The sequence below is a fragment of the Alexandromys fortis genome, unplaced genomic scaffold, assembly GCF_014885135.2.
Source record: "Alexandromys fortis isolate MF-2015 unplaced genomic scaffold, M_Fortis_MF-2015_v1.1 scaffold_218, whole genome shotgun sequence".
Classification (NCBI taxonomy): Eukaryota; Metazoa; Chordata; class Mammalia; order Rodentia; family Cricetidae; genus Alexandromys; species Alexandromys fortis.
Window position 1 is genome coordinate 950,936 of NW_026068112.1, and position 11,580 is coordinate 962,515.

The window sequence follows — 11,580 nt, forward strand, 5'->3', positions numbered from 1 at the left end:
AAGAGGGTATCAGATCCCAACGAACTGGAGTTGTAGGTGGTTGTAACCCAACATATGGGTGCTGAGAACTGTACCCAGGTTTTCTGCAAGAGTAGTAAGTGCTCTTGACTGCTGAGCCCTCTTTCCAGCCTCTTTTAATGTTTCCAATGACACATTAAGGAGGAAAAAAAAAAGCCAGGAGGTAGTGGCACACAGCTTTAATCCAAGCACTCAGGAGGCAGAGGTAGGAGGATCTCTGTGAGTTTGAGGTAAGCCTGGTCTACAAAGAGAGTTCCAGGATAGCCAAAGCTGTTACACAGAGAAACCCTGACTAGAAAAACCCCACCAAAAGTTGTTTTCTTTTTAATTGACAATTTTCTAAGTAAGCAAGTGCATCAAGAGAGAAATTGTGACATCACTTTCTTACCTGCTGGAGGCCAGGCCTTGATGTAGCCTGTGCAGTGGACCACCACAAAGTGAGGTTCTCCGTCCTTCACAGAGCCAAGGCCATTCCTGGAAGAGATAGGAAACGAGCATGTTCTACGAAGTAAACTTGTCCTCTAAGAGCATTCATTCATCCACTGATTTACTTGTCCATTTATTAGTACTAATATATGTATGATAAGTGTGGGGCTTTATATACCACCTAAAACCTGTGGAGGTTGGCAGTCAGAGGAGAAAACAACTCCGTGGAATCGAGTCTTTCCATCTTCCTTTTGTGGATTGTGGGGACTGAACTCATTTTGAAGCAAGTGACTTTATCTGCTAAGCCATCTTGCTGGCCCCATTTGCTTGTGTATGTATGTATGTATGTATGTATGTATGTATGTATGTATGTATGTATGTGTGGGTACATGGAAGTCAGAGGACAACCTAAGAAAGTCAGTTCTCTCCTTCTACCATGTGAGCTCCAGAGACTGCCAGTTGTCAGGGTTGGCAGTAATTACCTTTATCAGATGAGCCACCCCAGAAGCCCAATTTTTAGGGAAACAAAGTCTAAGCACCTTTAACTTCAGCTTCCTGGAGAGCCAGAAAACTATCTACTCAGTGCCTGCTCTCTCCCACCCCCAAAATAGCCAAGTTTTTAACCCCTGTTGAAGTAAACCACACCATATAACAAACACACACACACACACACACACACCAAGAAAAGTAGGTAAAGTAGAAGCAACTTTCTTAAACAGAATGAGCAAGAGAAGCTTTTAAGTTCAGAAACTGGACACACACCTTTAAATAATAGCAGAACTTGGGAGGCAGAGGCAGGTGGATCTCTGTGTTCAAGGCCAGCCTGGTCTACAGAATGAGTTCCAGGAGCTAGGGCTACACAGAGAAACCTTGTCTCGAAAACGCAAAAATAAGAAATAAGCTGAGAAACACTGCTAGAAAGTAAGTAACAGTGAGGTAAAAGAGAGAGAGAGTGGTTAGCTAAAGTAAACTCCGTTTTCATTGCTACAGATTTTACCTGCATCTATTCCTCAAAAAGCTCAGTCTATTCATGGAAACTGGGTCCACGGAGCTATTGCCACACCTGTTTTAAAAGACAAAAAAATAAAATTTGCAGGGCTATGATAAATAACAACAGGAGGAAAAGAGATCCAACTATATATNACTGGCAACAACAAGGAAGTCAAGATGATTTGTCAAACTAATATTTTTATTGTTTTGTTTAATTGGAGACAGCACTTTTACGCCTAGGCTGGCCTGGAAATATCTGAGGCCCAGAGAGTGCCTTCAACTGACCCTTCCTTCTGCCACCAGTACCTGAGTGATGGTATTTCAAGCACGTACCAACACACCAACTTTATATGGTGTTGGATATTGAACCCATAGCTCCATGCATTTAGACAAGCACTCTACCAAAGATGTCACATTCCCAGACCAGCTAAAAACACACATGTACACACATGTCTGCATATATAATTCATTTATTTGGTGTGTGTGTGTGTCACTGTGCACATGTGAAGGGCAGAAGAAAATGCAGGGGAGCTGGTTCTCTCTCCCCACTATGTGGCTTTCTGCCTTTGAGACAGGCTCTGGTGCAGCACAGCATGACCTCAAACTCCCTGTCTACCTGCCTTTAACTGCCAAGTGATGAGATTACAGGGAAGCACCACCATGCCAACAATTTAGTAGACTACTTTAAAAAACTGTTTTTAATAGTATTAAGACATAAAAATTTTACTTCTTTTGGGGGGGAAGGGGCATTTTGAGACAGGGTTTCTCTGTAGCTTTGGAGCCTATCCTGGAACTTCGCCCTGTAGATCAGGATGGCCTCGAACTCACAGAGATCCACCTGCCTCTGCCTCCTGAGATCCACCTGCCTCTGCCTTCTGAGTGCTGGGATTAAAGGCACGCGCCACAACCACTGCCTGGCCTAAAAAAAAAAAAGTTGTTGTTTTTTTTGTTTTTAAGAGTATTAAGACTTTTGTGTAGCCAGGTGGTAGTAGCACATACCTTTAATCCCAGCACTCCGGAGGCAGAGGCGGGCGGATCTCTGTGAGTTTGAGGTCAGCCTGGTCTACAGAGCTAGTTCCAGGACAGCTAGGACTACGCAGAAAATTCAAACAAACAGAATAACAATAAAAACAAAATAAAAAAACCTTTTGTGTATCCCAGGCAAGCATAATAGCACTGAGCAGTAAGTCCCCTTTTCTATTTCATTTTATTTTTTATTTTTTTAGAGATAGAGACTTACTTATTATGTAGTTTATGCTAGTCTAGAACTGATGATCTTCCTCCCTTGGCCTCCAAGGTTCTAGGATTACAAGCATGCACTACCAGATCTTGACTGTTTCCTTTAAGAAAAGATCTCACTATAGGCCATGCTGGCCTTATAGAAATCCTCCTGCCTCAGCCTTTTAAGGGCTGGCAAAGGCCTGTGCCACCATGCCTAGCTTTTCACTTCTTTAAAAATTAGAGAAGCCAAGCATGGTGACATATATGTAATGCCAGCACTTGGGAGGCAGAGATGAGCAGATCAGGAGCCCAGGGCTACCTATCTTCAAGTACAGTAAGTTTGAGGCCAGTCTAGGCTACAAGAGACTCTCAAAACAAAACAAAACAAAAGCAAAGGATAAAGAAATGAATGGGTAAATTTTAGATAGACTTAAATATTAAATACATAATATTTAATACTAAGTATTTTTGTGCTACCAATCCAGCGAATCCTTATACCAACATTTTTAAATTTGACAATAGTATCTTCAGTATTAAGTGATGAAATCAAAGTACCATGTCTCATAATATCAAAACTAGAATTCAAATCCATAGAATACTATGGATCAAAACAAAGCACATGGAACATAGAGGCAGGCAGATCTCTGTGAGTTTCATACCAGTCTGGTCAATATAGCTAATTTCAGACTAGCCAGGGCTACCGAGTGAGACCCTGTCTCTAAATACTAACATTCTGTCAAGTATAATGGTATACTCTCTCTACACCCAAGCTACTTGGAAACTCAAATGAGAGGATAATTTGAGTCCAGGAGTTTGAAATAAGCCTGGACAACATAATATGATCCCATCTAAAATAAAACAAACTATAGTAATCTGAATCCTAAACCATTAAACTATATAATATTGAATTTTGTACCTTTGCCAGGAAATTTTTTTAACTCCATTTCTCTTAAACATCCTCTAAGTAGGATATAGTCTATCTACACTATGCAATCTGAGCTTATTTTTTGACTTTCATAAATGTTTTTTGGCACCAACACTTGGGAGGTATAGGCAGGAAAAACAGAAGTTCCAAGCCAGCTGGGTTACATAAAATTCCATCTCAAACGTCTGAAAAAACCAAAACCAAACTAACAAAAGAACACCAGGCCTGATGATGCACACCTTTAATCCCAGCTCACAGGAGGCTCTCTGTGAGTTCGAGGCCAGTCTGGTCTATAGAGCAAGTTCCAGGACAGCAAGGGCAAAAACCCCATCTCAAAAACAAAAAACAAAACAAAACCTCCCAAAACAAACAAACAAACAAACAAAAATCTGAAAAACATAACCAATGAGATGGCCTTTCAGGTAAAGGCACTTGCCACACAAGTCTTAGGACCTGAATTGGATCATTTCAACCCACATGGTCAAATGAGGATACCACCTCCAACAACTTGTACTCCAACCTCCACACACATGAATCCACATCCACATATATCATGCACACACAAGGTATCTTTTTAAATCTGAAAAACAACAAAAATGCCCATAATCCCAAAACTTAGATGCTGAAGTGTGTTGATACTGAGTCTGAATACATGTAAGTGGGAGAGGGGTAAGGTCTTAACCGCTGAGCCATCACTCCAGCTGGCCCTTCGACCTTGATGTTTGAGACAGAGTCTCTCAATAGGACCCGGGTTCACCAATCTGGCTAGGCCTCTCCAGAAATGGGATGAGGAGAGTGACCATGTCCAGCTTTCTCTGTGGGTTTTGGGGACTAAATTCAGTTTCTCATTGCTTGTACAGAAAGCACTTAGTATGGAACTATCTCCTCAGATTCTCTATCCAGTTTTTTTAAAGACTTATTTTTATTTTTTGTGTATTTTTCCTGCATTGCACAGTTGTGAAATAAAGTAAGAATACAGAACTAAGGAGAAACACAGGACCTATCAACTATGCCACACTAAGTGTTGTTTCTCTAAGGACTATTTAGAACTATGATACAACATCAGGTTCTTGAGAATTAAATATAACCCACTGTGACCAGGAACACAGCTCTAGAAATTCAATGTTAATGCCTTCGACAAAATGGAAGCCTCAGCTGCTCGTTATTCCTACCGCAACACAATCCCAACTTCACACTCACCTCATCCGACAAATAAACGACCTCCTGGAGCCCATACACATCCTCATGGAAGACTGCTGACCTTCCTTTTTCACCGTTCCAGTCTTCAGATCCAGGATTCGCCCTGGAGGAGGATGTGGAGAGCAATCTGAAGTTAATTCTTTTTTTTTTTTTTTAAATTTATTTATTATGTATACAACATTCTGCCTGCGTGTACGCCCACACGCCAGAAGAGGGCGCCAGATCTCATTACACATGGTTGGTTGAGAGCCACCATATGGTTGCTGGGAACTGAACTCTGGACCTCTGGAAGAGCAGCTGGTGCTCTTAACCACTGAGCCATCTCTCCAGCCCCCTGAAGTTAATTCTTGTGACGGAAAAAGGCGGAGATACAGGAGGCAAAAGGAAGCGCCCTTCCCTGCCCTCCAGTCTTCTTGTTTATGATAGAGATGCTTTTCTTTTTTAAAGCCACAACTACTCCAATCCTCATCTAGGACTCTCACTGTCAGTTCTAAGACAGCACTGGAAATGTCTCTGAGCAAGGCAGGAATTTCCATTCCAATACTGGAGGAAGCAAGAGGCAATGCGTGTGTCTGTCTATCTCTCTCTCTCTTGGTTTTAGGAAACAGGGTTCTCTGTGTAGCCCTGGCTGTCCTGGAACTCATTATTGTAGACCAGGCTGGCCTCAAACCCAGAAATCTGCCTGCCTCTGCCTCCCAAGTACTGGTATTAAAGTGTGTGACACCACTGCTTTGGCCAAGCAAGGTGTATTCTTATGCTTGATTTTTTTTTCCCAAAACTTCAGTATTTTTGTTGCTGTGTGCATGAGTCTATTCATATACATGAGGTCAGAGGACAGCTCTGTGGAGTTATCTCCCCTCCACTTCACCCAGGCTCTGCAGGCTAAGCTGCGGTTGCTGAGCGCACAGACAAGCTCCTTTACCCACTAAGCCGTCTAGCCAGTTTACTCATTATCTTCAAGCTTGGGGGTAGGGTGCCTTGTTTAAAAACTAGTAATTTTACATGCTAAGAAACATATCTGTCTGAAAACAAAACTTTTCTCTCCTTTATTTATTAAAAAGAAAACAGCAGTAACCTCTGGGGAAACAGAAAACTAGAGAAGTAAAATGTACAAAAATCACAAAAGGAGGAAAAAAACTAAACAACAAAATTAATTCAAACATGTCCACCCCAGAGATATTAGAATTTCATGGATTTTTAACTACCAGTTATTTCTTTCCATTTTATAACTTCCTATACAGTTGCCCAGAACAAATAACACTTGTTCCTCTACCCAAATGCTGGCAGAGGACTGAATCTCATTTAAGTGGGTAGAGGAAGAATGACAAAGTAGAAACACAAGGGTAACAACCAAGTACCATATACACTGATGAATAACCACTCTCCTGTAATATTAGAATCTATTATCATAGAACCTAGCACTAAGTCAAGCACAAGTTGGTATGAAAAAAAATGGCAGATAATAAATGAAATACAAGCATAGATAGTTCTTTTATTATGTAGAGACAGGGGAAGGAAACTATTGCAACATTTTAATTTCCCTGTTTTTTAACAGTATAATTTAGGACACAAAACAACTTCAGAACACAACCACTTATGAAACATTTTCTAAAAATAAGCCACAGAGTAGATATTCTGCACTTGAATAAAATTTAAGAATTATATTCATAAAGGGAAAATTTTTATAAGCTCTGTCAGAGTCAACAAACCAATATAAGGGCTTAAATATCTCTAATGCCTCAGCAAAATAAAGACTTTTCCCGACTCATTTGCTATCCACCCAACTCTCACCTGTCAGGGCATTTTCTGAAGTAGACAGCTGCTCTCGGAGTTTATCCACATCGTCTGGGTGCACCTGATCATAGAGTGTGCTCCCGAACCATTCAGACTGTGGCTGATTCAAAACAGGAGTCACTGAATCAGAGACATAAACCACGCGGCCAGTCTCACAGGAGACAATAAACAGAAAGCCGTCCGCTGCCTCCAAGATCAAATGTTTCAGTTCCTGGTCAAGAAAATAAGTCAAGTCAACAGTGAACTCTGAAAAACCATATATTTCTAGTCATGAGAAACAGGAAGACCCTTTGTATATACACATTGCTCCATTACGAATTTCAGGCTCACACCTCAGCCAAGCCATGGGTTCCCATCCTAAATATCCACTGGCAAAGTTTTTTACAATAAATATTTATTCCATTTCTCTAAGATGCTAGCTACCTCTTTTTCTTAAGACTCAAGGGAGGGAGTCAGACGGGGGGGGGGGTGTTGTGGATGCAAGCTGAGTGGGATAGGAAGAGGTATCGGGCAGAATAGCCCCTGAGGATGACCAGATAAGGTCTTATGCATACAAGGCTGGCCCTTGGGAGGATGACTTCCAACTTCTTACTCCTACCCTAGTGCTAAAATCACAGGTTATGAGCTGTTGTATTTGGTGTTAGGGATCAAACTCGGTGTTTTTTGCTTTCTTGTTATGGACGATCATTTATCTTTTTTAGTTTTTGAAAAAGGATCTTGCTACATAGCTCAGGCTGACCTAGAATTCTCTATGTAAACCAGGCTGGCCTTGTCTTCCTTAGTGCTGGGATTAAAGGCATGTCCTGGATTTCTAATTAAAATGTAACTTGTCTTCCACAGTTACTTTCATTCAAGGTTAGAGAGACTAAATAAATTTAGATGTCTCACCTTTATATTTACCACAAATAAAATATTAACAAAAAAGCCATCCGGCTCTCCATATGCCTCTTTCCATCATTTTTCATTTATAATTTTACCACTCACATATGTATTATGTTCAAATTTAGATCTTTCTTCTGGCAGTAGCATAGACTGAACTGAGGGTCTCCAGCACAGCCATAGCTCTTACATGGAGTTCCTGAATGACGGAACTATCTCTGCCATCTGTTTTCATGTGTATACCAAATTTAACAGAACGTATCATGACATGGAGTTCCTGAATGACGGAACTATCTCTGCCATCTGTTTTCATGTGTATACCAAATTTAACAGAACGCATCATGGAGCAACAGCGACTGCCTAGACTAGAAGTTGCTTCAGGGCTGAGACAGAACTCTTCCATCTTCTAGTATTCTAAACCTAAGGAATCCTGGTTTCGTGAACATGGTCCTCTCTCTGGCAGGCAGCCTCCTTCCACTTCACAGGCTGTATGTATGAGTCAAGTTCTAAAACACCTACAACCTACTGCTAAATAGTGCTCACAACTCTTGTCTACTTCTCACTACCCCAATACTTAGTTATACCCAAAGACCAAAATTCTTTTTCTTTTTTTGGGGGGGAGGAGTGGAGTTTCAAGTCTGTTGTCCTGGAACTAGTGATGCAGACCAGGCTGGCCTCAAACTCATAGGGATCTGCCTGTCTGAGCCTCCTGAGTGCTAGAATTAAAGGCATGTGCCACCACTGCCTGGCTCTGAAATTCAATTTTCCATGTGGCCTGCTGTTTCCTGAGCAAACTTCTGAAGCTGGTCATGGTGGCACGTGGGAGGTGGAGGCAAGAGATCAGGCCAATGTCACTGCTGACAGTATAGTAAGTTGGAGGCCACATGAGACCTTACCTCAAAAACAAAACAAAACAACAAAAACCCCACGAAATTAGTCTAAAGCTTTCAACATATCTACTCAGAGTCACTTTAAGTTCCAGAAACCTGATCAGTGAGGAAAGACGGCTTGTAGGAGCCGTCAGTGGATGTGTTGCCAGTTCCCCTCAAGGACTTCATGTGAGAAACAGCCATTCGTAAGATGGTCAGCTTGTCTGGTTTTCGAGCCAGGGCGCTACAGGTAGGTACCATGTCTGACAGTTCTGTGATATAAGCTGTCATCTTGTTCCGTCGCCGCCGCTCTATTTCACTATGATTTTCCCTGCATGGAGAAAGAGAGAGAAGCTCCATTCTAGGTGGTCACGTCTGGCCCTTTGGTATCAGGAGAGTGATACGGGTACCAGGTCAGCTGCTGAAAGATATAGTACTTAGGTTTTAATGAAGTTCAAGTCTCAGAAGTCAAGCAGGTCAACCTCATGCAGAGTAAGCATGAAACAAACCAAGGAAGTCTAGACAAAGAACAAGGATATAATGCCTTTCCAGGAAACCACTTCCTCTAGATTACTATTTCTTCAGAGTAAAGAAATGTCTTAAAAATAATAGTTAAAGATGGGAATGGTGGCACATGCCTTTAATCCCAGAACTCAGGAGGCAGAGACAGGGAGATCTCTTGAGTTCAAGGCCAGAATGGTTTACAGAGTGAGTTTCAGGACAGCCAGGGTTGCACAGAGAAATGCTGTCTCAAACAACAAGCAAACAATAGAAATAATAGTTTTTTTAAAATGATGATTTCATTTACTTAAGTTCCTAAGGGAGCAAGTCTCAGCTTCACTGACTGGATAGTTACTAATTAAAACACCTGAAGGCTAGAAAATGACTGACTTTTGCTAATTGAAGTAGATCAATAGCTGATGAAAGAAGTCATAGTACAGAGGCCAGACATGAATAACACATGCTTATAATTCCAGCACAAGAATTTTAAGTCTGAGGCCAGTTTGAGCTATACAGTAAGATCTAGGGGAACTTAAACTACATAGTAATAGCCTGTTCTAAAAGAACCAAATGAGGCCACACATGGTGGCACATGCCTGTCTATAATCCCAGCAACTGGGAGGCTAAGACAAGAGAATCATCATGAACTTCAAAGTGAGTTTAAGACCAGCCTGGGCTACACAGCAATATTGGTCTCAAAACTACCCCTGCTCCCCGCCCCTTTTAAAGGAGGAGAAGAAAAAGCAGCAGCAACCACCACCTCAGATTGGGAATTAACTTCAGCTAGTCGAGTGCTTGTTTAGCGTGCACAAAGCTCTGGGTTTGATCTCCAGCAGCTCATAAAACAGGTGTAATTGTATAAACCTATAATCCCAGCATTTGAGTGGATCAAAAGTTTAAGTTCATTCTTGGCTACATAGCAAGTCCATGGACAGCTTGGAATACATAAAACTGTGCTAAAAAAAATTAAAAGAATTTCCTTTGTGTCTGTGGTTATGTCCCCCTTTTCATTTCTGATCTTATTAATTTGCAAATTCTTTCTGCCATTTGATTAGTTTGGATAGAGGTTTATCAATCTTGTTGATTTTCTCCAGGAACCAGCTTTTTGTTTCATTGATTCTTTGGATTGTTTTCTGTGTTTCTATTTTGTTGATTTCAGCCCTCAGTTTGATTATTTCCAGTCTTCTACTCCTCCTAGGTGAGTCTGCTTCTTTTTTTTTCTAGAGCTTTCAGGTGGTCTGTTAAGTCTCCAGAGCATGCTTTCTCCATTTTCTTTAAGTGGGCACTTAGTGCTATGAGCTTTCCTCTTAGGACTGCTTTCATAGTGTCCCATAGGTTTGAGTATATTGTTTATTTTCATTCAATTCAAGAAAGACTTTAATTTCTTTCTTTATTTCTTCCTTGATCCAGGTGTGGTTCAGTAGTTCACTGTTCAGTTTCCATGAGTTTGTAGGCTTTCTGGGGGTAGCATTGTTGTTGAATTCTAACTTTAATACATGGTGATCCGATAAGACACAGGTGGTTACTAATATTTTTTTGTAACTGTGGAAGTTTGCTTTGTTACCGAGTATGTGGTCAATTTTTGAGAAGGTTCCATGAGCTGCAGAGAAGAAGGTATATTCTTTCCTATTTGGGTGGAATGTTCTATAGATGTCTGTTAAGTCCATTAATTCTCTTATTTCTCCGTTAGGTTTCTGTTGATTGACCTGTCCATTGGTGAGAGAGGAGTGTTGAAGTCTCCTACTATTAGTGTGTGTGGTTTGATGACTGCCTTGAGTTTTAGTAATGTTACTTTTACATAAGTGGGTGCTTTTATATTAGGGGCATAGATATTCAGGATTGAGACTTCATCCTGATGAACTGTTCCTGTTATGAGTATAAAATGTCCCTCTCCATCTCTTCTGATTGATTTTAGTTTGAAGTCAACTTTGTTAGAAATTAGTATGGTCACACCTGCTTGTTTCTTAGGTCCATTTGCTTGATAAGCCTTTTCCCAGCCCTTTACTCTGAGTAGATGCCTGTCTTTGTGGTTGAGGTGTATTTCTTGTAAACAGGAGAATGTTGGATCCTGTTTTCGTATCCAATCTCTTAGCCTTTTTATAGGTGAGTTGAGTCCATCGATATTAAGTGATATTAATGACCAGTGGTTGTTAACTCCAGTCATTTTTTTTGGTAGTAGAATTTGTGTGTTTCCCTTCTTCGAGTTGTGCTGGTGACGGGTCATTAGATGTCTGAGTTATTGTGGGCATTGTTGGACTCCTTGGTTTGTGATTTTCCTTCTATTACTTTCTGTAAGGCTGGATTTGTGGCTACGTATTGTTTAAATTTGTTTTAATCCTGGAAAATTTTGTTTTCTCCATTTATAGTGAACGAAAGCTTGGCTGGGTATAGCAGTCTGGGCTTTGGTTTCTAGCCATAAATAAAGGACATTGAGTCTCTAATTTGTGATCCTAAAGAAGCTAAATAAGAAGGTGAACCCAAAGAAAAACATATAGTTATCCTGGATATGGGAAGTAGACAAGATTGCCGGGCAAAAAATTGGGATCTTGGGGGTGGGGTGGGGGTGAGGGGAGATGGGGAGAGAAAAGTGAGAAGGGGAGGATGGGGGAAACTTGGGGAAACGGGATGATTGGGATAAAGGAAGGTTGGATAGGGGAGCAGGGAAGCACATATCTTAATTAAGGGAGCCATCTTAGGGTTGGCAAGAGACTTGGACCTAGAGGGGCTCCCAGGTGCCCAGGGCGATGTCCCCAGTTA

At 41.1% G+C, this 11,580-nt stretch overlaps 1 protein-coding gene across 6 annotated transcripts in view; it reads right to left on the bottom strand.

Annotated features, from left to right (window-relative positions):
- Arnt (aryl hydrocarbon receptor nuclear translocator) overlaps nucleotides 1-11,580 on the bottom strand; it is a 69,826-nt gene that overhangs the window by 20,452 nt on the left and 37,794 nt on the right. For all 6 annotated transcript variants that reach the window (XM_050124588.1, XM_050124584.1, XM_050124589.1 and 3 more), the window contains 5 exons: nucleotides 8,440-8,653; nucleotides 6,572-6,785; nucleotides 4,781-4,883; nucleotides 1,442-1,507; nucleotides 407-492 (listed from right to left, as the gene is read on the bottom strand). In XM_050124588.1, the coding sequence (XP_049980545.1) occupies nucleotides 407-492; nucleotides 1,442-1,507; nucleotides 4,781-4,883; nucleotides 6,572-6,785; nucleotides 8,440-8,653 (683 nt within the window). The remainder of the gene's footprint in view (nucleotides 1-406; nucleotides 493-1,441; nucleotides 1,508-4,780; nucleotides 4,884-6,571; nucleotides 6,786-8,439; nucleotides 8,654-11,580) is intronic.